At 39.2% G+C, this 26,524-nt stretch overlaps 1 protein-coding gene across 7 annotated transcripts in view; it reads left to right on the top strand.

Annotated features, from left to right (window-relative positions):
• Window positions 1-26,524, top strand: part of tanc1b (tetratricopeptide repeat, ankyrin repeat and coiled-coil containing 1b) — a 108,355-nt gene that overhangs the window by 34,131 nt on the left and 47,700 nt on the right. For 5 of the 7 annotated variants that reach the window (XM_054786214.1, XM_054786218.1, XM_054786215.1 and 2 more), the window contains 2 exons: window positions 5,954-6,160; window positions 17,505-17,609. In XM_054786214.1, coding sequence (XP_054642189.1) covers window positions 5,954-6,160; window positions 17,505-17,609 — 312 coding nt within the window. Of the gene's footprint in view, window positions 1-5,953; window positions 6,161-15,236; window positions 15,371-17,504; window positions 17,610-26,524 lie in introns of those variants that run through there. The other 2 variants (XM_054786217.1, XM_054786219.1) reach the window with 2 other exon arrangements.

Genomic DNA, 26,524 nt, shown 5'->3' with positions numbered 1-26,524 from the left:
CTCTGTACTGTTCCTTAGTATTACCATATCTAACGTATTGTGTGGAGATATGGGGAAATAATTACAAAAGCAATCTTCACTCACTCACTGTACTGCAAAAAAGATCTGTGAGGATAATTCATAATGCCAAGTATAGAGAACATACAAACCCTTTATTTTTAAAATCACAGATATTAAAATTCGCAGATTTAGTACACTTTCAAACCGCTAGAATAATGTATAAAGTTAATAATAACTCGTTACCCAAAAATCTAATCAAGTATTTCTCAATTAGAGAGGAGAAATATGATCTTAGAGGAAAATTAAACCTAAAACATTTATATGCGAGAACAACGCTGAAAACCCACAGCATTTCCGTGTGTGGAATTAAATTATGGAACGGATTGAGTAAAGAACTCAAACAATGTACAGAGATGAGCAAATTCAAAAAACAATACAAGCAGTTGATGTTTGCTAAATACAAGGCAGAAGAGTCCTGATTGTTCTGTCAGGTTTGTTATTTTATTTTATTTTATTTTATTTTATTTTTTTTCTATTTTATTTTATTTTATTTTATTTTATTTTTTATTTATTTAATTAAATTTTATTTTTTATTTATTTATTTTTATTTATTTATTTATTTATTTATTTTTATAATTTTCTTTGTTGTGCTTAAAAAAAAAAAAAAAAAAAAAAAAAGGTCATTATTATTATTATTATTATTAATGTTCTTTCTTTTTTTGGGGGGAGGGCTATCTCACCGTTATCTATTATGTGTTATCCTGACTATCACTGAAAACATGACATGGAATCCAGGAAGTGAACTACATGTACTGTACTAGATGTAGAATGGATGGGGGGTAGGATTAAATAAGCTTTGCTTCTTCCTACTCCTTTTGGACATGTGGAACTGTCAAAGAATGATTCACGAGATGTATTCCATTGTAACCTTCATGTTCAAATAAACTAAACCAAACCAAACCAAACCAAATATTTTTTCAATATCACTGAAATAACTAGTGGAATAAAAAAGGATACCATATTTAGATGTTCATCAGTTGTTTTGTTATTCTTAAAATTAGCAAAATAACTCCTCCCCTGTAGGCCAACTTTTTCATTTCAACACTTTTTTACAGTGGGTCCCTGTGTCTGTCTCGTTCAGTGAGTGACAGGAAAAAAAGCCCCGACTCGCATAGAAGAAGTCGTTGGATGCCAACTTTTGGTTTGCATGAATAAATCTGTAGATCAGGGATACTCAACTGGCAGCACGAAAACCACATCCAGCCCACCAAAGCTTTTCAGCTGGCCCGGCAAACATCACCCAGCTAATGAAACCATTCAGTCAAACTAGAAGTGCTCATTCCTGCAGTACTTCAATCGCCCTGCAGGGTGCGATAGCGAGGTCTAGAAACTCAACAACCCATATAAACAAACATGCACTATCAACTATTAAAAAAAAGAAAAATATTTGATACTGAAAATTGGACTTTTAAAAGCGAATGGACTACAAAATATACAGTTCTTGAAAATGCAGTGGTAAAGCCATTGGAAAACACTGTTTGGAAAGAATACCTGCCGAGGCACTTTCAGACAAAACACCAGAACTTTGACGCAGTCCATTCCCACGGTTTGGATACACGCACACAGAAATGTCAACCTTTGAAAGACAACTACGAGCAAAGCCGGATTATCTTATCTCGGTCCTTCTCTACACGACAGAATGCAAGAATAGCTCGAGATAGAGGTGATGAAACTCTACAGTATGACGAGGGGGGCTATATATTAAAACGATAATGTGTTTATGAGGAGGGCTGGTGTAGTTGAGTATTAATTTCTGAAACTGGGGTATGGAATTATTGACTCGGGGGTTCCGGTCAGAGAACATACATGTCATCAGATGGACTCATTAGTTTTAATTTAGGACTTTGGTGTATACACACCGTGCATTACTTTAGATAAATAAACTCAATGGCTCCATTTTATACACATATAAACTGAATTTTGATATAAACAATGGCAGCAAAGATACTTGCATATAGTGTCAATTAAACTGTAGTCTTAAATCATCATGTGCAGGTTAGCCATAATAGCTCTTTTGTGGCGGTTCAAATTTATTAGTGGAAGGCCGCCACAAATAAATGAATGCATGGGAAACACCGCTATGTGCGTCATAGCACAATTTAATAACAGGGTGTGCACAATTAAGAAACCACGTGAACCTATTTACTAGAACCTGGATCATTTTTAAATGAACTTTTGGTGGTTTCACTCATTTTGTTGGTACATTTTGCAAGCTTTGACATGAATTCCGCCTCATCACCAGTGAATGAATGATGTTGCACTGATTACGCACTGTATCACAAGCTTTAAAGAAAGACATAAAAAAATGGAATGTAGATGCACTCCCAAGGGTATGTTAATCATGACAACAAACAGAAAAATAAACTTTTTTAAAATTTGTTGCTGTTTTTGAAATGATAATAATTGAAAAAATGATTTCCTTTTACGCAGAACTACAAAGCCAACAGAAATTGCTGTAATATACTGTACATCCAGTAGTAGTCAATGTCCCTATGTAAAAGAAACAGTACATACATGAGTATCAACTGCATATACTGTGAAACCGTATTTTCAATAGTCACCATCGGCGTGTATCAGCGATAATCAACAATGCAGGTTGTTGTTATCATTGGACACCATAATATCCATGAAAATGAGCGCTAATGTATTCAAATTACTCAATCTCCTCTCCATTATTTGCTGTATGCTCCGAGTCATTTAACATCATTACCCAATGACCTAGCTTTGATAATGATCTGACCACCTTTTGTGATCGCATCTCCTCATCCACCACGATATTACTGACCATCAAGGATTCACATGAAATATTAATGATATCCTTCTTGGAACGTAAACAGTACCACCCACAAGATTGCAGAAATAAGCGATTTGTACCTTGTTTAACGCTTATTTTTCTAAACTGGTGTCTTTCTACTATTTGGGTTGTGCTTGTCCTATTGGGCTCCGGCCATTGACTTTGATGAAAAGAAATAAGCACGCATGGCACTATAATCATTTTGACTTGGTCTTGGGGCAGCACTGTGTAATTAGAAAGGGTTGATTTCCTGCACCACAGAAGGGCTTAAAATTGAAGGCCTTGCCCCGACCGGGGTTTTAGGCAAGTCACTGAAATAGCTCTGGTGAGTTTCCGTCCCTGTGTGTCTCTCTGCGTATAGCATCGGTCAGATGGCAGTGCTGTCACCATGACATACTGCAGCTTGTTCCCCAGCACTCTGGATGATCAGCTTTTATGTGGCACTCCTTGTTTTCTGAGCCATCCACCCAAATTACAACTCTGTGTTAATCTCTTTTGCATGCGACATGGCTAAAAACTCGTTTCAACTCTCCTTCCTGCTGTGAGTGCAACAAGTGAACTCACCACTCAGAGATTTGACTTAGTTTAATAACCGTTGCCTTAAAACGGCTTCTCTCAGAACCACTTATGCACTACTAAACCATTACATAACCATTGCTATTGTCTTTGAATGTTCTGATGGTTGTATCTCAAATACTCGATTTTTGCCTCAGTTGATTCAAGATTTGATTAATCAGCAATTCAATCAACTTCAAGCAATCAATTTTAATTGTTCAACTTCTCTATGATAAAGTTTAGTCCAGGAAATAGTAATAGTGGCCTGTGTAAGTACTGTACTTCAATTGCAGGTTTTTTTTGCATCCAAACAATTACAATTAGAATTCATTCTAATGTGGAACTCATTAATTGGCTTGCTCACCCTGTCCGTAATGTGGACCCAGTGGGGGCTCTCAGGTCAGGGTGATAACAGGCTCTGGCGTTGGCTAAAGCACCTTTGGGGCATTCAAAGGTTTTTCCATGTTTGGGGGCACACAGAGGTGTCACTGCAACCTTTCCGCTTCCTGTGTCTGGCATTCATCTTTGTTTGGGAGCCCTTTAAAACACAGGACAGCTTTGTGTCTCCTGTGAAGAGGCGGGGGCGTGTAGAAAATGGGTCTCTGTTTCTGATTAGCCTGGCAGCCCAACAACACTTCTTGTCCCAGAGGAAAGCAAGGACGCTAAAAAGATGTTTGCCACTCATAGACTGCAAGTGATAAGTATTGGAAACAACTACAGTACAGCTCATTTTCATGTCTGTGGTTTACTGCAATGCTATCATGAGGTTGATAATTTCTCCATTTTAATTGCAACCATGATGAATGTGCACCATAGAATAAATTACTTTGCTCCTAGCTGGACTAAAATGATCTTTCCATGCAGGATTACATTTTTTTTTTAGCTAGCAAACCTGTTTTTTACATCCTTTAGATTCCGCTATGCAGAGAAGCGGTCGGGTAAAACTATTAGCAAGTCTGGAGTTACAGTAAATCATCGCTACGGGCTGTGTGATGCCATTTAGAATATGTGAGAGAAATGTGCTGGCTTGTCACTTCTTTCTTTACCTTCAGTTGAAAATGAAAGTTATAAATGACCTAGCTAAAATAAATGACCTTCACTTTCAATTTGGTGCTTTTTTCTGACTGAAAGACTCTATTCGACCCACATCTACCTGCATTATAACACTGGAGATAACGCTTCAAGCTTAATAAACGTATAATGTTGTACAAGGCCACCTATTGAAGAGCCATAGGCCTGTAATGATAACAAACTTTGCTGGACGATAATAATTGTCCTACTAATTATTGCCTATAAACTATATTATTATCAACATTATTTTGAGACCATGCAGGGAGTAAGTAATAGTTGGCCCGCCTTTGCTGAGCAGCCAGCAGGAGGGTGTTATGGTTTAGGTTGAGTGCTGGTAACCATCTGATCACTGTAGCCAATCACTGTCGTCAAAGTTACTCAGTTACTGAAAGTAACTGCACTGTCGCTGGTACCCCTTTCTGGAGAATCGCCCATTTGCATTTGCTTGCTTGTTACTCCTCATGATGCTCACTTACAGCACTCTGGGTGTGCAATACCCCCCTTGGGACAAAGAGACTGAATGACTGACAGGAGGGTTCACTTGCTCTGTTCCTTCCGCTACAGAACCAATGCGACCAGGTGTTGAGACAGATGCGCAGAGTGAATCCTCTTATCATCCAGCATGTTTGACAAAGAGAGAAGAGGAAAACAAAATTCGATCAAGTTCCTTTTTATTTATCATGCAGTTAATTGATTTATTGATTATCGTGACAGGCCTAGAAAACCGCTAGCCAATAGGCTTAATTATGTGCCTGCAAGCAAAGTGCAGCAGCCCATACGACTATCTAAATGTATTCTTTATTTATTGTAATGATTATATCTTATTCTGCCACCGTTAATGCTGGATGAACTGTACACCGAACCCCAGCATATGTCACATCTTGATCATCAGAGGCCTTGATCATGGGTCGTGTGCTATTTATAGTGTGCAACATTTATTATGTGCAATATTTAACGTATTGGAGCGTTGAAAAACCAAGGTTTCACCATATTTTCTATCTTTGATTAATTGTCAAATTAACATTTTATGTAGCAGACACAGCTGGTGCCATCCCACCTGCGCACTCTGTGGTGGACATTTCAGTCTGATCAGACTAAATTGTACCACGTGGTGGAAACAAGGCTTTACATTCCTGGCATTCATACTTGAGACTCAAGGTAGAAACAAAAACAAGTGGCTTGGAATTTTTTAGTTGTGGAAGCTTGTAGGAAAATGCTTAAAAGCAGGATTAAAAAGAATCCAAGTTCCATATCTGACAAAATAATGAAAAACAACATTGATTAAAAAAATCAAATAATAATAACCATTTTCCTGACAGATGGTATGCTTGGTTACATTCACAAATGTTTAAAGAACGAGGTGGCATGGCCGCCAAAATTGGAGGCCTGTGCCTAGATTCCTCATGTTAGTGCACAAGCGGATGTGGAAGCTATTTGTAAAATCTCTAATAACACTGTGGTTTTCCCCGACAGGAGATATTCATAGCCACAGTACCCAAAGAAGATTCCCACCTGAAGGAAACCCTCAGCCCCCAGGCCTTGGCAGCGGCCACCCTAATGTTCCAGATGATGTTTTCAGACTAAGCCTTGCTAAGGGAGCGTCTATGTCTCTGCCCTCTTCACCTCTTCTTCCACGACAGTCCTACATGTTGCCATTACGACAGAGCAAAAGATCTCCAGGTATGGTTTTGTTTTTGTTGTACTTATTGTTAGACTAAGTACACATGTACAGTACAGTGGAATGTCGGTGAGCTTCACTAATCCGTTCCAGAAGGTCCGACTCAAACAGAAACGAACTTTAACCGAATAAATTTTCCCCATAAGAAATCATGCAAATCCCGTTAATCTGTTCCGGACACCCAAAAACACAAAACAAAGCTTTTATAGTTGTATAATTATTACTTTACATGCAGGAAACAATTTGAAATGTAAATAAATGAAGAATGAAAGGAATAGATGAACATATGTCACTTTTACCTTGACCGAAGACGTGATTGTTGACAAATATTGTGGGTTATTTTGCTGCCGTGATCAATAAGAAAAGACTTGTGGCGTAACTGTGTTAGTTAGCAAAGAACGACAAAGTCAGACGCTGATGACATCATAAACTGGCGACAGATCTGGGGGGGGACAACGGCTTTCCGTTCTGGTTTCCAGTTCAGAGCATGTTAATATTTTGTGATAAAAATACGTTACGAACACAGTTGGACTCTACAAGACACGTGGCATATTGTATTATCAACGTAAACCAAATACTATGTGGTGTGCGCTAACGGAGGTTCCACTGTACAGTTCTAAATGCAAGTGGGAATCAAATATGCATAATTCCACTTCATAACCTCCATAAAAGGAGCTTCATTGGTCTCTGAAAAGGGCATAATTCTTTTTGGTAGACGGCAAGGTTTAACATTTATCCTCCATACCCTTTGGGAAAGGTCAAGTAATAATGTAGTGATCTTAGCTGTGTCAGCCCTTGTGTCACAAACATGCTCTCTATATCGGCACCGTGCGTTTACACTGCGTGCCACTGGCTGGCCATAGACATGTGTTTACGCTGGAATTAATTGTCTCTCCTCCTCAGCTCCCTTCTTCCTCCATGCTAAGAACCTTCTTGTCAGCAGCTGTGTAGGCCTTCAAAGCAGAGGGGGACGGGGGGAGGGTACTTTTTGTAGCTGAACTTGTTTCAACCTGAGGCTTTTTGTCTTGAAGAACTTGACAAAGAAAATGGAAATCCATTAAGTGGTCAATGAGGCCCTGCTCACATGTGGCACTCATCTGTGGGGCATTCGAGCCTTTGTTTATTCCGCTGAAAGCTTTGATCTGCAATAAAACGTGTTGAATTAACTGGCTCATACTGTATGTATATGGCTTTAACTTATCTGATGGCGCTCACTTAGGAATTTGCTCAGCTGTTCGAGTTAAGATGTGAATGCGGGCATGTTGCCTTTGCAGACTTTATAAAAGTGTATGTGATTGTGGATTATTAATGCATGTGATAAGCTCATGAAGATGAAACATACAGGAGTATGTAGGAGGATATATAGCAGTGAAAAAGACCTATAGGACAGGCTCTGCCTGTGAAGGTGAAAAGGGCCCTGGAGACAAGAAAAGGGGAAAACTTATTAGAGGTCACTGCCCACTTGAGAGGCTCGGGGGGATGTAAAAAGAGGAAAATCATAGATAGACCAGTGGTGATGTTATGGAGGAGAGCCAAGGAGATGATAGTTTGGGGGATGGTCCACTCCTGTCCTTACAGGTACCTGTGAAAACCCAGAGGGGAGAGTTCACACCTGCAGTTAATAAACACATCTCACAGGAAATGTCACAACTCCGCGACGAAAACATTGTGTGTCTGCATGCTGCGATTCCCTTTCTTAGGAGCCTATGTTAAAATAATAATAAATGTGTAAAAATGGAGGACATTCATGTTATGTGCGATTATGTCATGTTCAAAATCGTAATGGCAGAATGCAGCACTTTTCGAATTGAATGCTTCTCCAGCAACGTGTACATTCAGACCAGGGATCCGCAACCCGCTCTTAAGTTGTCAAATCAAGCAAGCTTATTTTCATTTGAAAAATATGTTACCTTGTTAAACATAAATACACGTAACTACATTTATAAAAATTGATTTTTCAGCACAGTATTAAGATTACTTAAAGTGCTCATGACACCAAAACACATGTTAATGTTGTTATTTTTGCCGTGAAAAATTACAGTGAAAGACGGTTTCCAACTCGCTCCAAATTCAATTTTTTTAAACCAAAAAAATATATGGACAACACCCCCAGTTAGTAGCCCATATCATACCATTGGTGGTTTAAAAAGAACAGATTGAAAACAAAAATGTCTATATTTTTCACAATTACAAATTAAACTGAATAAAAATTGTCATTCAGCCCGAATAATAGGACCAGCGTTCATGGCTGTCACTGACGGCTGTCTTGTCGGTATGCACATACACAAACGTCCCAGAGAAGCAACCAACAATTTGCATTTGCAGTCATGCTCTTATAAACGTTGCCAATTTGCTCTCATAAGCTGACAACAAACATAACTAATATGCATGCGTGTGTGTCACTTGGGGTGAAAGTAATGCTTACCGTGACAGACAGGCCCTTTAAGAGGAGAAACATTTTCTTGCCTTCAATACAAAGAACTAACTATCTGTATAACCCAAGTAAAACAAAATAAGAAAACAAGACATGATCTGGATATTTAATACTTTTATACAATTTTTCACTAGCTGTTTGCAACCCACCCACTTTTGGGTCCCGACCCACCAGTGGAGAATCCCAGATATACTGTATATGACAGCAAAGGACATTCAAAAGCCACTTTTGTCCAAGAGGACAAGCAGTTATTGCAAATATGTGCAGTGTTTCTTGACCAAGTGAACTACTATATTAGTTAGTTAGTTAGTTGTTAGTTTAGTCGTTAGTTTAGTCAGTTTTTGCAGGTCTCGTTCATACTTAAGTCAATGTATTCAAATTATACCATTGCATTGTTTCATGAACCGTATGTGGTGATTACCAGCGCAACTATGAAAAAGGCTGCATTGTGCATTCCACCTATATTTTATTCACACGTATCACAATCTAACGACATTGAGACATATCTTGAATTAACACTGCTGTGATTCACAAGCATCTGCTAACGACATTTTGGGAACCCAGAGTCATCAAAAGAGCTCCTGCATGCTGCTCACAGATGTGGAGTACATGCACATTCCAAGGAACAATGTGTAGGAAGTGTGATGACAAGAGTGCTACTTGCAAACACAGGCCCTGTTCAAAAACAAACACAGTCGTGTGTTATTTTGGTACGTAAGGCTTAACTTTACAGAAATACTGGTTAGCCAGCTTGAGACACTCATTAGATGGTCCCCCCTAAAACAAGGAAGACGCAAATGGATGGAAAGTAGGGTGATGCATTTTATTATTCTAATATTATTTTGCACAACTGCATGAACTCCCTCCCATTTAGTGATGTCTTAATAGGGGAAGTGGTTTCTCCTCTGAATCAGAAAGCATTTTTGTGGCTTCCTGCGTTTCCCGACACATCGGATAATCGATCGCAGTTCGGAAAGTTCTTTTAATGAGAACCTCGCCGAGTACAACAGAGAGCTGAGCGTTTGAGTTTAAGTGGGACTTTGATTGATGCCTGAGCTGAAAAGTCCCGGTGGCGCTGGTTGCCACTGCTTTGATCAGCTAAGCCATGAAACACAGAAGCCTGCCATGTGTTGACCAGCACCTTTAGCGCTTTAGGATTAATAGTTTACAGGCCCTCAGAAGATCTGAGCCAGGACATTTTGCTTGAATGGCTTCATGAACCACATGCAGACTATATTTCAGTTGTGGAAAACCTGGTATCTGAGTCGTAAATGTGACGGAATGTAGTTAATGACATATTAAGTTAGTAGTTGAGACATTTGTCAGAGTTCATTTTCCCATTGACATTCATGTCACCACAGTGACCTCCTATGGCTGTAATATGTTACTGTGCCATTTTGGGATTCCAGGCATCAATTTCCTGCATGCACAAATGTCACAGTCATGTTGAACCACAGATTTTGTCTTTGCAGTCGCAGTATTTGGATAGGATTTGCTTGTGGTGGTTTGGATTATGTGGGTTGGTATAAATCAGGGGTGTCCAAAGTGCAGCCCAGGGGCTATTTTTTAATGGCTCATGGCACATTCTAAAAATATCATTTAACTAGAAAACAAAAAAAAAACACCAAACAACAGTAAAAATGGAAAAATCAGCAGTAATTTTTTACAAGAATAGAGTCAAAATATTAAGAGGAAAAAGTTGTAACCTAACCTAAGTCTTAATTTTCTTTTAAATTATGAGGAAAATAAACATAATTTTATGAGCATGACGTTGAAATATTAAAGAAAGATGTTATTTTTTTAACTCGTAATATTATGAAAAACAAACAAAACAACAAAGTTGTAATTTTTGGAAAATTAGGTTGCGGAAAAAGATATATCATGAGAATAAAGTAAAAATATTATGGGAATTATGTCATAATTATGAGAGGAAAATGTATAAGACGAAAGTTGAAATTATTAATTAAAAAATGTGAAAAAAACATCAGAAATGGAAAAAAAGCAGCTGTAATTTTACGAGAATAAAGCAAAATATTAAGAGAAAAAAGTTGCAATTTTACAAGAATAAACTCATAATATTGTGAGGAACAATAATGTCATTATAGTAGCAGAGAGTTGAAATATTAAAGAAAAAATATGGTGACATGAGAAACAAAACAAAATAAAGTTGTCATTTTTGGAAAATTAGGTTGGGGAAAAAGTTAAAATATGGTAATAAAGTCCAAATATCATGGGAATAAAGTAAAAATATGAGAAGATACGAATTATTATTATTTGAGAAAAAAGTTGAAATATTTGGAAAATTTCAAAACAAAAAAAAACACGAAAACGGGGAAAAAGGAGTGAAATTCATACTAATAATACAATGTTTTTTTTTACCAATATCACAAAGCTGAGATACATTTTTCTGTTTTCTGCATATCTACATGTGTTGGTTTACAAAATATCAAAGTGGGCCTTGCATTCTTTATTTTTCAGTGTGTGGCCCACGGTGGAAAAAGTTTGGACACCTCTCGTTTAGATGTTGTGTTCTAATCATTCTGTTTCTCATTGTGTTAATGATAAACTTGTCAGTCATTCTCTTCAAAGTGTGTGTCCTGCCAGACATGGTGTCCGAGCCACCTGTGTCCCAGTGTCACAACAGTTGTTCGGTTGCAAGGGTTCTGTCCGGTCTTGTAGACATATTTGTATGCCGTCTTTGTTCTTGTTCCTGGTTTGTGCTTGCATACCAGCTCTTAAATGCAGTTTCCTGTCTGATGCAGCTTGCAGACATTCATATTAGTACGTGAACACTACATATATACATTTTTAAATAATGTAAAACAGCACCATTCATAGTCCTGTGACCTTCTCACCTCATCACTTTTATAACTAAGAGTTGTCCACACTTTAAAAAGCCTTTAAAACTGTTAAAGTTCTCAAGGTCTTTTCCTCTTTTATTAGCTCAAGAACTTACATTGCGGTAGATTTCTTGCAGAACTCCATATAATGAGCTACTAATGATACTTTTTGTATTATTTTATCAAGAGAAAGAAGTCGTTTCACTGCCATTTTGAGTTGAGTTCTGCTGAAGTCACCTCTGGGGCAGTGACTCCAGACAGACGTCCCTCAGGGGAAAAAACGATGTCTTTCAGTGAGCTGAACTGTGAAAGATCTTGTGATGCTGCAGAAACATTTTTTTTTAAGATTGCTTTGATGGGTACCCTATGAAAACTTCTACACTCTGCTCGACTTCACTTCAGTGCACTTCACTTCACTCCAACCTTACTTACTTTTTATCGATCCCAATTGACATTCTGCCTGAAAATGCCGACTAAACTGCCATCACCTCTTCAGACAGTCACACTTTGAATGCGTGTCCAAGGTGCCAGAAGTGTTCGGGTAAAATACACATACAGTATAACACCTCATTATGTTCCAGAAGAATTAGTGACTACGTATTACTGTAAGATAGTGGTTGTCATTTATTTTCGTTTGTGTGCCCCGCCTCAGTTGAAATACAGTTGTCCCTCGCTGCGTCGTGGTTCGAATTTTGTGGTTTCATTCTCATGGTTTTTGAAAAATATGTTAATTCATAAATTGTGCTGTTTCGTATACGGCCTATTATTAATCAAAACGCATGCATATTTAAGAAAATGTTACGTGTTTTTTGCCTGGATTAATCATTATAAAGCATAAAATGGCCAAACGAACTAAAATGCAAATACAGTATAAGGCATTGAACAGATGCATTCAAAGATGTTGGTATTGGTATTTTACACTCGTTAATGTTCGGCGAGACACACAAGTGCCAGCCTTGATCGTCGCAACAACAGGCTTTTATTGCAGGTTGGCATTTCCTCACAACAGGCTACTGTTGTGGCTGTAACCCACGGCAAGCTAAAATTCAGCTCTGAACCCCCGATTTCACTTACTGTCTGCCACTCACACGGCTCCCCTGGGTAGGCAGAGGGAGTCGCTGCTGGGCTACCCATGCCTGGTTCGAGTTTACATGTTTGTTGTTTGCACTTACTGTTGTTTATTGCCCAAGGAGTAGTAGCACTTCCATGACCCTCTGTCAAGCTAATTGTTGGCAAACACTTGCCTATCCTAGAGCCTATCCTATATGAGGATATATATATTATATACCCTCATTTACTACCGCAAAGGACTGAGTTTTCATTGTAGGTCTTGGTCAGCCTATTGATAAATTCAAGCACTGCTGCCATCTAGCTGGAGGCTTGTGTATCATTCAAGCGTGAATAAATACAGTACATTACCGCAGAAAGTTGCCGTGCCTGTCAAAGCCCCATTGGCACCTCACGGGGCCCCGCTATTTGAGAAGCACTGCTGTAAGTGAAGACCAGTACATAATGCATTGAGCTTGCGTGCGTGAGATTAGTTGTGTCCGTTAAACATAAAGCTGAGTCACAATCTCACAGCTGTGAAGTGTGGAAATTGCTTGAGCCAGAGGGGATAATGGCAGTATGTCTGGCCGTTAGTAAGAAATTATTCATCCATCACAGCCACAAAACACTAAGCACCATGTCTAGATTGCTTCCCTTTATGCATACGAAGAAGCACATTTATTAACTGCTTAGTCGAGTGATTAGTCAGTACTCGCATGGCAATTAAGACATTGTCTCAGTAAGTCCCAGTCAATCTGAATCACAGTCAAGTATCAAGTGTGAGGTTTTGGGACATAAAGATGGCTTTTGTTAAGACTGCTGTCATCCCATTTGCTGTCATTTTCATGCACATTCTTATGATAAAACAAAGTTAAGAGTACGTCTAGAAGAATGCACTGTCACAGGATGCATGAAGAACATTTTCTCTGAAAATAAGAGTATAATTATAGTTTTACATGCAGAAAACAATGCAAAATAATTACAATTGTCTAATTATTTATTGAATTTACTGAAGACTCTTGTTGGCGAAGACGGCGAGGAGTGGTGAGGGAGGAGGGGAGAGATGCAACGCAAACTTCGTACTATGCGTTGAGTTCTATTTTTAATTCAATAGTGTTTCTCTCCTTCTTTATCAAATTGCTGGCACTTGTACCTTTCTTTGACCAGATAACGGGTTATTTAGCAGGCGCATATAGCGTTATTTGTTTGGCTGCTTGGTTCCGTGGAGTGATACGGTACAGGGCAAACGGACTAGTTTGTTACGTGCAATATTGTATGATAGTAAAGATAGTTTTCAAAAACCAAATCAACATTTTCCGCAAAAACCGAGATTGACTCTGTGTTGAAAGGATGTCTTTAAAGCAAAGAAATGAAATCAAAAGCCTTCCTGTCCTCATGAGCTCCTCCTGCTCAGTGTGATAAATCACAATAAAGCATTTGTACTTTGTTTTCTCTGCGGAGGGCATGGGAGACTTTGAATTTGGCACATCTGGCTCTGTGGTAGAATGCTGTGATGTGATACGTAATGTTGTCTCATGGGTAACATCACAGCATCCCTTCTCTGACACATCTAATTATGTGGTGTCATTTGCTATGTGATATGTGATAATTGTCACCCTGCACCTTTTCAAAACCAGATATTTAAATGTAATCAGACAATAAACCTCTTTGAGCCTGGCTTCGGGACCTTTTTAGTTGTGTTTCACCAAGCGATTTAGTTCAGCTCAACACATTGCAGCTTTGAGAGGGACGTTAAAGGTCCCCTATTATGCAAAATTAACTTTTTAATGACGCTATAACAGTGTATGTGTCTCTAGAGCCTGCTTATGAGAACCAAATCTATCATCTCCCTCACTTGTTGGTTGCACTTTTGAGTGAAGAGGAGCTCAGTCGCTTTTCATGATGTCATGAATGAAGACACCACCTTCCTCATGGACATGACAGCGCATCTGACCCACCCCCAGCTAGGATGAGCCCACCTTGTGTTTGTAAAGCTTTGTAAACAAACAAACAAACAAAAAAACTGCCAACCGGCTGCACTTGAAAACTCTACATTTCAGCATAAAGGCTAGATTTTGTTCAGTGCATTACAAATACACTGTTGTGGAACATCTGAGTTGTATTTAAAACTGTTGAAAAATACGATACTAGAGGTTTAAAGGAAATGCAATAAAATGTATACCATATCTAACGGAACTGAATTTTGTGTGCCCCTCCTTCTAAAACCACCTCTAAAAAATACTAGACACATTTGTTATTTTGTGCCCGCATCTTTTGTTGTTCATTGTATAAATGTAATCTGAACTCAAAACATATGGTTTAGATTATTCAGTCATACACCCTGCTGGTGTTCCTTGATGGAATACAGGCAGAACGTGTGTGGTCAGTCGGGGGTTTTGACCCTCTATACAGTATGTAGTCTCACTGACCAGTTAAGTATTGCTGAGGTATATAGTGTGGAATTTATATTGGAATCTATAGTATCGTTTTTTGGTATAGAATAAGAAGTACAGTATATTTATTGCCGTGTTCTGTGACTGGCCTCTTTTTTTGCGAACAAGCAAGATGGCAATAGCTCTCCCTCTGAGTCCCCTCAGGGTAGGGAGAGCACTCCTCATTGTGCGTTTCAAGTTGCACATCCATAGATGGCACTGTGTGTCTAACTTCACTTTTCATCATATCCGCTCACATGGCTGTCGTCTCGCCTCTTTGGTTACCAAACCCCTCCACCTCTGATCTCTGCTCAGCTTCCAGGGGATTGTTTAATGTGATTCACAGGATGCATTTTGGGGAGGGAGTGACTGCTATTAGTTGTGGTATTAGGAAATGGTTCTCACCGCCCTACTGCCTTATCGCCACGTTACGTCTTGGGTACAGTTTGGCTTCACAGGGTGAGGAATGTTGCTTTTTTTTTTTTCATATTTTTTCCTTTTTAATTGTTCCTCTTATGTCTAGACCCAAGGTTTTTTATGCCTCTTTTCACAGCTCGTTCAGGAAATGTTTGTTTAATGGTTTAGTATTTAGTCTAGCGTCCTTCACTGACTTTGCTTTCTTTGTAAACATAGCAAATGTATGCCACCACTCAGTGAATTTGCCTTTTCTTTGACGTGATGTATACATTAAACGTCTGATTTATAAATGACTGACACAAATGTACAATTTTTAAAAAGGAACAGTTGGACGGTGCTGTGTAGTGATGGAATCGAGATTAACTCTTCGAGTGACTATAGGAAAAATCAGATGATCGATACCGTATTGACCCGAATATAAGACAATGTTTTTTTTCCCTTGAAAAAGAGAGGTCGTCTTACATTCGGGGTCCAGGGTTTGCAAACAATGAGGTTGCGACTTGTCCCCAAGCGAATCACCAGCAATTTCCCCATAGGACATAAAATACATTTTATAGCGGTTATCTATAGTTTTATATGCAGAAATCAATGTGAAATAACCTCACTTTTAGCTTTACTGAATACTCTTGTTGTAAGACAGCGAAGAGAGTGGGGTGAGGTGGGGGGGGGGGGGGGGGTGTCACACAAACAACTTCTCAACATCTTTGATAATTTGTGATCTCTGGGATACTGTAGTATTGTAGTAGTACTGACAGTTGGCGTGTGATCCAAAATTAAAAAAAAGCAATACTGGGAGTATCCTCCGTCCACATCGTTATTAATACCACAAGATTGAACATGCCAAAGGTAAAATACACCCGTTTGTTACACCCAATATTGCACAGTACCTACAGTACCTTTGTAAGCCAAGGTTTACGTAATAGTGGACTGTAATAGTGATCATTGAAGCACAGTCATCAAGCAACTGTTTAGAAACTAAGAAATATGATTTCTTTTTTTAATTTTCCAGGGTTTTTTTTCTGATATTGAAAGCCTGATTGATGATGAGATTAATATTATGTTAGCCTTCGTCTTTAAAAATGTTTTTCATAAAACAGATCTTGAAAAGTCGGGATTGTTTTATATTCAGATTAGTACGGTAATTTATTATTGCAGTATTGATTATTTAATATATTATTATTATATTTTATTTGCATATTATTTGTAACGGGATTGGAGAATCTCTGTGAACGTCCTGCACATTGAGATTCTGTGTTTGTGTTCTTTAGACTGCAAAATTAGTTGTGATGAATCAACAGCACCTCTGCTGGTAACAAGTAGTCAGGGGTGGCGTACAGCGGGGGAAAGGTTAGTACAATTCCAAGGGCCAAAATAGAGATGTGGTGACCAGGGAGTATTGCCTTCTACAAGATGCGATTAATCAACGATCAATTCCACGCATAGTTGGTTATTACACCCTTCCCCAGTTCTAATGTTATCGGGCACACTCAGCACAGGGAGGTTACATTTTTTATGGCATAGTGGGATTTTCTAATTCTGTCATGTTGACCTTAGCTACTTAATGACACTCCTCAAATCCCTGCACTACTGTCCCAGATACAATATCTACTCACACCACAACACCTGGACTTTAATCTACTGAAATGTATCCTTGCAGCAATGGGAGGACATACTTTCATTGGGTAGCTCAAAGATAAGCAAAAAAGGGAAACAATTCAGGTTGTTCTCTCCCATCTCCATCGGTGCATATGTGTTTAAACGCTCCTTTAAAAAAAAAAAAAAGTTTGCTAAGAGGCTATTTGCTGTGGTTTCCTGTCATTGGTTAAATTCCTGGTGCTTGCTAAGTTCTGTGTAATGGGGAGTCGCTAGCCACGCAGACAATTTTTGGGTTTGCCAGACAAACCAAAGCTGCTATCAGCACTGGGAGGTGTGTGTGTGTGTGTGTGTGTGTGTGTGTGTGTGTGTGTGTGTGTGTGTAATAGAGTTTATGTTAGCACCGGAGTACAGCCAAGCCAGTCCAACTGAGACACCACCACCTCTCATCCCATCTGGAACATGTTAATTCAGCAATAACCCTCGCTCTCTCTCGTCTCTCTTTTTCCTACCCCTCCTGCCCTCTCTTTCGCTCCCTCACTGTCTCGCTCTGTATCTCTGTCTCTTCCCTTCCCGGTGGCAGGTCCAGTCAGGAAGCCCAAGTATGTGGAGAGTCCTCGCGTCCCTTCTGATGCCATTGTTTCAGCGCTGAGGAAAGTGGGTGACAAGAAGGAGTCCCCCCACAATGGTAAGTTTTACTTGATGTTCGTTTTTGTGCTTGCTTTCTTCTACGTTGGAATGAGACTTACCACAGAGAACAACAACGAACTTGGGACATACAGTAGAACCCCTGAGATAACGGTGGTTCTGCCAGAATTACATAGGCGTGGGGTCATGGGTAGGTCTCCAGAATGCTTGAGTTCCTACATGAGTAGTCCACGGAGCTGCCAGAGTGTCAGATCCCTGTCCCGCCATGTAACCCCCTTAAACAAACACAAGGGCGCTATGTTTATTTGAAAGCGTGTGTTTGTGTTAGAGAGGATTTAATTTTCCAGTGTGCGGCTGGGATGCATTGTCTCACTGAAGCACTGTGTTCTCTTGGTAAAACTTCAATCCCCCTAATTTCTCAATAATAGTTCATCCACACGTGGGTTTTATGTCCACATTTTTGTGAGGAGTATTGTTATTTCTGCATGTCGTCTTCTGTGTTGACAGCTGTGTGTCTGTGCTTAGTGAAGTAAGTGCTTTCTTGTGATTCCAAGCACATTGCCCCCATAGGTTACAGTGGAGGGTCAGGTAGCGTCATCTACAGTAAAAGGCAACACAGAAAGTGGTTGCACATGGCACATAAACACACAGACAGTGATAACTGTTGCATACCAAAGCCTGAGGGGTGTGTCTTGACGTTCAACTCAGTTCATGCCATTGTTTAGGCTCGGAGAGGGCTCTCGGCAGATGGAGAGGCTTGATAAATGTTACCTCATGACAGCTGCGTGATGTTGTGCTGACACACATAAGTGAGGTAACTTTTTAAAACTGTGAATTATGGAGGCCTTCAATTGCAGTTTGGAAAGTCATTAGTAATAATCAAACAAACCTGTCAAAAAAATTGGGATTTTTTTTTCTACCCTGTACACAGTGGAACCTCTGGAACACACTTTGTTTACTGGTCAGCCTGTGATTTGTTTGTATTTTAGAACAATTTTAGCGTAGAAAATGCTGGAAATAGAAATAGTCAGTTTCATGGTCAAAATGGTATTGTCATAAAACTTTTATTATCTGTACAGGTAATGTTTGCAATTCACACAGTACCATTCCTAGCTGCCATTCGAGTGTAAAAATAAGTTAACCACTGTCCTTATTAAAATGTCAAAGTGATCAAGGCCGCGGGCTTAATGCTCAGTGAGTCATGTCTCATTTTTAAAAAATTTAGTTGTTACTCGAGTCTAAAAAAGACACTTTAAAATGCAAAAACAATAAATAATCTTTGCTACCTTGTCCACAACAGTTAGTGCTAGCAGCTAATGTTCGCAGTCAACTCCAGTTGTCTCACAGTTTCCCCTACAATTTGACTCCCACCTACCACGCTACCATAACTGCTTTTATTTTGTGTAACTTCATGTATCTTCCAGGGTATGTCTCACACATTGCAAAACCTTCCGAAAACACCGAAGAAAAAGCAAAACATGCAGAGATAATCCCTTGATACTTCCTGAACTAAGGTTTTACAAGATTTCCCCATATCTTTGCTTATTTTTCCCAAAATGTTGGTCAAAATCCTAATTGTTCCACTTTAGAGGCATTCCGTTCAAGGTTTGGAGTTTTTGAGGTCTATTGATTTACTACAGTAAGTGACAGAATGGAAGAAAAGCTCAGCAAGCTACCTGTGGCCTTTTTACACTGCCCCCTGCAGTTTTTAAACAAGTGGACCCCTGACAAAACTATCTTTTTCAACCATAGTTGGCTTGTAAAACTATTTTACTAGCAGGAAATTACAGCAGGCATGGCAGCTTTTGCAACTTTATATTTATAATGGTTGGTACGATATAAAATGTAATTATATTTATTTTCGATGACTTCTTTTTTTCCCTGTGCACAGTGACCCAAGTGCAGTTTTATTTATGTGGACTAAATTACCATATTGCTTTTTTATTATTATTTTTTTATTACAGATCTGTTCTCTCGCTCGAAAAAGGAACTCATTTGCAATACACTGTAATGATATAAAACTGAGATACTAAACAGCTTAGAAATGATGGATGATGTTGCTTTTGTGTTTCTGTAATATAGTCCCTTATTGTACAATAGCCAATATCCTATGAAAGTCTTGCGCAAGGACAAAACACAAAGACATTCTTTCTTTAAAAAGGCCAACACTACATACAGTACATTGAAACTATTTCTCTATCTTGGCACTTCCTTAGAATGTCAGGGTTTGACAGTGCAGAGTGATAATGTGCCATCTTGATGCTATAAAAGACAAAGTCTTGGGAAGTCAATTTAAAGTTTGCAGCCTGAGACCAGTAATGACTGAAGGAGATGTTTGCTGTTTTAAGCTATTAAAAGATTCAAATTGGAATGGAGAATGTCTTTTTGACCTCTTGTCACGCAGAGTGCTTATTGTGTGTCTCCCTTCACTCCCTGCCACACACTGATGTATGATTACAGCTTGCAATGTGGACTTTGAATGCATTCATTGCATTGTGTTTGAGTCTGGTCAAGTTTCCAGTTGTTGTTGTTGTTGGAGCGCCAGGCCAAGAACGGAAACGTGTTTGACCTACAGTAGAATTTGAGGGGGGGGGATCGAGTTTCTCGTGTATGTGTGTGAATGTGTTTTTTTCACTTTTAGGTATGTGCCTGTGAGTGCGTTTACGTTAATTTACAGGGGTGTCTGTGTGTTTGGGTACACGGGTGGATTTGTAACAGGCCAACTGTCCTTGCATGGTTTCAGCTGTGCTTTCACGACTCTGTCTCCGTCAATCAAGTCTGAACCTCCGGTGCCGTCAATCATGGTGCGCTCTCTTCAGTGAGACCCAGCCCCTACACTTAACACCTGTTCCTTCATGCGATGATTATGTCTCAATATATGGCTTTAGGAGGCATTTACACAAGACTGTTTTAAAACAGACCAGTCCAGGGTGTGCCCCAGCTCTCGCCCCCAGCTAGGATAGGCTCCAGCATCCCTGCGATTCCAGTGAGGACAAGTGGTACAGAAAATGGATGGATGGATGTTTTAAAACAGGAAACAGATCAAATTCATGTCATTTTGGCACCGTGGCAGGACATAGTGCTGTTGTAGCGCTGCTTCAGGAAAGTGTACATTTACTGCACTGCCACGGCTGTTCAGGGTAGTTGCATTACTTCTATAAACACACATTACTTACACCTACTGTATAAGTAGGGATGCGTGACGTGGCCTAAAATCCATATTGCAACATACAGTACATTGCAGCGTCCCAAATCCGGCTGTGAAAAGTGAATGTCACGAAGGCGGATTCAGCGGCATGTGGCTAGTTGAGAGAAATGTCACTCTTTAGGAGAGGAAAAAGACTGCTACACCCAGATGTATCTCTGTAAGTTGTGGCATTGTTTAAAGCTACAGATAATGAAAAATGCCATTGTATATTTTTCTTCAAATTCAGTCAGGAGAGAATTCTTTTTTTTATGTTTTTGAAAATGGTGCAGTTTTCAGTGTGAATGTAAACAAGTCTGTCTCCTTTCAAACGACAAAGTGTACTTTAAAAAAAAATAAAAAAATGGCTGACACTTTAATTGCAAGAGGTAAATAGGTGTTACTTTTGTTAAGTTTTTGATCAAATAAAAGTAAAACTTGTTTTGCATTATCTCTGTCATGTGTACTTTTTTTTTTTTTTCAAAAGCAGCAGCATCATCAATCAATTTTTTTGTGAAAAAAATCAGATTTGTGTGCAAGTTTAAAAATACAGCGGTACCTCGGTTTTCGTTATTAGTTTGTTCCAAAAGACTGATGAAAACCGAAACGCACTAAACCAAAGCAATTTTTCCCATAGAAAATCATGTATATCCAATGAATCCGTCCCAGACACTCAAAAATATTCACAAAAAAATACAGCGGAAATTCTGTTTTCATCATTAATTATGTCATGCCATTTTAGCTTATTTGATGAGATGGCTAAAATTTATTTGGTCTGTTCTCTCACTTGGGGAAAGTGTTGCTCCAAACACGACTCATAACCCCAAAGCCAACATGGCTAATGAAATGTTATCTGTATGTACCGTTGAAGTCAAAATATCCGCTTGTGTATGGTTGGTCTTCTCAGACTGGACCAGATTGCACTCGGAGGTATCATTTTATCAACATCTCACCTCTCTCCATACTGGACATCGTTTGTGAATGCTCTTGCAGACATTGTTTTTCTAGCATAAGAATGTGCAGTAATGGCTTCAGGGGGCTCATCACCTGGTACCTTTAAACTCAAACGAGGAGGCAGGATGCATGTTCTCATCAAGGGTTCATTAAACCAGACCTTACTCTTTTTTGTTAGTGAAACTCCAGCTGCTAATGAGCACCGGCTGGATTGTATTCTCAGCAGGGAGAAGGCCGAGACAGCTCCAAGCAGTCGGTGTATCCCCACTTTTTCTCCACCTCCTCCATTCTTCTCCGTTCTCCATCTTCATTCTTCCATCACTGCACCGCGAGACTGCTATTTCACACCTGCTCGTAAACGTCATGTGGTGGTGTTTTTACATTTTTTTAAACCCCAATTTTCAGTTCATTAGTTTCTGGAAAAACAAATTGGTTCCTTGCATCTTCAGTTGTTCTTACTCTAAGGTATCTCTAAATATGAAGTGTGCTTGACTAGTTTAGACCAGTCATTCTCAAGTGGTGGGTCGTGACCCAAAAGTGGGTGGCCGAGCCTTTTTCAGTGGGTCTGTAAAAAAAAAAAAAAAATTACGTACCCGATGTCCTTGAACGCACCATGAGGTACGTGCGATCTGTCCATCCAACACACAGCTGGATAGCTAGATATTTGCTGGTGAAGAGCACGGCATAAAGCGGAAGCTCATGTTGTGTTGCGTGGGGAAATTCCGCCCACAATGAGGACTACCAGGTACAGTATGATGGTCCTGCTTCATGCTCAATTTGATTAGTTGGCCCAGGCAGAGGGGTGGTCTACAGAAGAAATGGTCTTCCTTTTATTATTAGGCTTAACTACTGAGTGTTGAATCTGACCAACTGGACTCGATTGATTTTTAACTTCTTGTTTCACTTCTCACACATGCACACACACTCACACACGGTATATGTTTTAAATGATTAGACCACCCTTGTTTCGTCAGTTTCTTGTTCATTTTAATTTTTTTTTTATTTTTATTTTAATTTTCAAAATGGCGCCGTGTGAGTGGCTACCGGTTACAGCAGCTCTGTACAATACAATGCCTGATACAACTAAAGGTATCTTTGTTTGGACAAATATAACAATGACAACAAAAATAGTTCATAAGAGTTACATTTTTGGGCAGTACAATGCTATAGCTATTCATGGAAGAACTTAAGTGATTTTGTTTATTATCAAGGAAGCCATGGAAGTTGGTAGATATCAGCTCTTAAATTCAACTCTTATAAGCTATATTTGTTATCATCATTATATTTGTCCAAACAAATGTACCTTTAGTTGTACCAGGAATTAAAATACATCAGTAAACTGAAGAATCAAGGGTGGGCTAATAATTTTTTCCATGACTGTATATAGGCCACACTTGTCTATAAGCCGCAGGCGTCCGTGTTTTAACATGGGATATTTACACAGAAAGGCACAATATCACCCTTGCAATCCTTGCAAATCCTACTCACACTTCATGCGAGCTCAACAGCTGCCGCAGTCCAACCAGCTGTAGTAATTCTACTCTTGATCAAACTTACTTAGGATTTGTCAGATTTGCCATATATATTTATATATCATTTTAGTTTCTCTTTATTTATTTTTTAGCCTTTGTCAGTGTTAGCAGACTCATATTACCTGTACTGCAGCAAGCCCCTGAAGTCCAGAACCTTGCACAGGTCCAAATGAAAAAATCCAAACCGCCTCAACCATCAATAATCATGGGCGATGGTGGGAGGGACTGCATCAAATTTGTGATGTTTTGTCTGAAAGTGCCTTGGCAGGTTATATTCCTTTGAAACAGTATTTCATTTTTGGCTTTCACACTGCATTTTTGGTAAATGCATATTTTTTCATCCAGGCACTGTTAGCCCCATATTTGTTTAAATGTGAGCCATCTTCTTCTACTGCTGCTTCATTGTTGCAGGTACGCCTCGCTGTTTCCCCCTGCAGAGCAGAGGAAGTACTGCATGAATGAGCACTTCTCTTGTTAGACTTACATTATTTGGTGGGTTATTTGCTGGGCAGGATGTCTATTGAGGACCACACTGTATGGAATTGCAGAGGTAGAATTAATTCTGCACATAACATTTCACTCAACTTTTATGACCAAAATCCCACCGTTTCATTGTGGCAAGGAAGAAATGCACCTGCACTGAATGCACCTGCAATGCACACAGCGTCAGATAATAACCTGGATTCATTAAGATGAGAGAGGTTATTTAGTACCATTAGAGGCAGTCATACTACCCAGCCTGCTGTTTCATTAAACTTCCTGGAAGGGTTGAACATGAACCAAGAACATATTTAAGCCCATCTCAAAGTCTATAAATCAGTTTCATTTACGGTCATTGTACTGAACAGAATCCATAATGAGATGTAATCACTTTCCCCTGTCCTTGTTGGGAGTGAAGCATTATAATATTGCTTTCATTACCGCACTTGGTGGTCACTTTTATTGCACTCATACTGTATATTTATTTGATATATTTACAAGGCCTTGGCTGTCTACACTTTTGTTTATAGACCAATGGCAGCGCTAAAGGCAGCGCTCTAGAGGTGGCCTCTGTTTTTATTTTTAATATGCAGTGCTAAAAATGTTGTACTTCGGCCTATTCCTCTACTGATAAGACCACTCCAGGCAAGGTAAGTAACAGCTCAAGGCAAAACCTCGGCACTAACATAGCAGACATCTTGTATTATTTATATTTCAGAGTATATGAATAGAATATAAAAAGAAAGACATGCTTTAAGTTTGAGTATAATTCAGTCATAGTCACATGGGCTGGGGCATTACATGCAAGCAAGCAATAATTGGAGAGATGTGAAAAATCATAATACATAACAACTTAATTTTTTCACTTTAATAGTTATTTGGAGTCCATGAGAAAGTGGAAAGGAAACCATAACTCATTAACCACATGGTCATTTATTAAGTCTACTATATGATATAGCAGCAAACTGCTCAGTCAGCATTAATACCACTGATGGGTTCATTGTAAACGACAGTACGGCAAGTGTACCACGCATCAGTTTCAAACCAACAGCTGAGTAGCACAGCCGACATTTTAACGTGCATGGTGATCTGCTGGATGCTGACCACTCATGGTGCTTCAAGCACAAGTACTGCCATCTTATGGTCTTAGTAAATAAATAAAAATACATCAGGAGGTCTCCTTCAGCCACAGCTGTTAATGCCAATGTTTTTTTGACCCAGCACTAACTCCAGACCTCGGTGGTTATGTGCTTTTGCCTATAGGAGACTGTAGGAGATTCAATGGTTAATTGAATAGAGGCGTTATTTGGAGCATGTAGGATATTTAGCATAATTGTTATTGCGTTATTGCTTATAACCATGTGACTACCACCACAGATTACACTATGAAAATAATTGCAATTTTGTTTCGATTAGAAACTTTCCACTGCACTGCATGACTGACACTGATGATTTATTCATTTGTGTCAGAAGACTAATTATGCCTAAAATGCTGTCTTAGTTTTTTCTATTATTCATATGTCTCTAACTCTACATTTACTAGTCGGTTTGGCTTCAAAATGCAAACTTTGAGGAAGCAACGGCTTTAACAAGCTGACAAATTATCTGACATAAACAACTTGGCAACTCAAGATGTCTTTTTCTGTTTAAGAGTATTTTCATGCCAGTGTTGCGTGCGCAGCTCTCGCCCGGCTTGCTTTTTAATTCATGGAGGCTTCTCCATCCACTCCAGCCATTGGACAGGTTAGCGTTTAATCAAATTCACTGCCAACACCATTCCGAAGTGGAGAGAGGAGGGTAAAGGAGCAAACGAAGGAGAGAACGAGGAGCTGAGGTGATGATGGAGAGCAGCTTAATAAGCTTGTGTACTTTGGACGGCTGCCTCTGTCTGTCTCGTACCATCTGTTCGTCTGTTGATCAGACTATCTGCTTTGTCTTTCAAGTCAAGGATTGGAGTAGAATACATTGGATATGATAGCATTTCTGCCTGGCACTTTATTATAGCAATAATAAACATGTAGAGAAATTGACTTTTTTTGCTTCCAGAAACAGCTGTGTGCAAAAAGACATCACACACTGAAAGAAACCTGGTCTGGTCATTGCAGCCATTTTATACAAGCAATGCCTTAGTGATATTAGCGTTCCATTTCAGAAGTGTGCAGGCTGACAGAAATTCTGGTCTCCTTATTACGAGAAGCTGTTAGTGAAAGGGGAAATATTTTGGAAAAGTGACTTTGTAGTTATTTGTGTACACATGTTTCGGTCTCTGGAGTGCCTGCCCAGCCACACTACACCGTGCTACTATGTTCAAACCAGAGCAAAGTGGATTCATTTAATTTACAATATTTGGCCGCCACTAGCACTGGACCTAAAACATGCTAAAATCTATGATACTTATGTAATACTTTTATGATACAATAATAACTGACCTGGGAGTAGTTTTGTGTCCCATCCCTACATTTGGGAAACCCTGGTTTAGGAACTGGATTTGCTGTTCTTTCAGCACCATTTGAATTACTCATTTTAGCATCAATTTGCACTAAATGAAAACAAAAATTCATGCACACTCTGTTGGAGCAAACCGTTATCCACTGATTGATATTCAGAGTTTCCTGTGTGAGTGCTAGAAAAAGGCGGAAAAAGCCCTGCAATTGGTCACTGAGGCATGCTGCAAAAAATAAATCTATACCGGGGTGCCATCATTCAGCTGACCTCTTGATTCGCTTGTGCTCCCCCCGCAGCAAAGATTAGGGTCTGAACAGACGTTTTAAGATACACGCAGAGGTGCAACGTTCATCTTTATTA

This window comes from Dunckerocampus dactyliophorus, chromosome 9 (assembly GCF_027744805.1).
Source record: "Dunckerocampus dactyliophorus isolate RoL2022-P2 chromosome 9, RoL_Ddac_1.1, whole genome shotgun sequence".
NCBI lineage: Eukaryota > Metazoa > Chordata > Actinopteri > Syngnathiformes > Syngnathidae > Dunckerocampus > Dunckerocampus dactyliophorus.
This window is presented reverse-complemented; position numbering and strand designations above follow the sequence as displayed.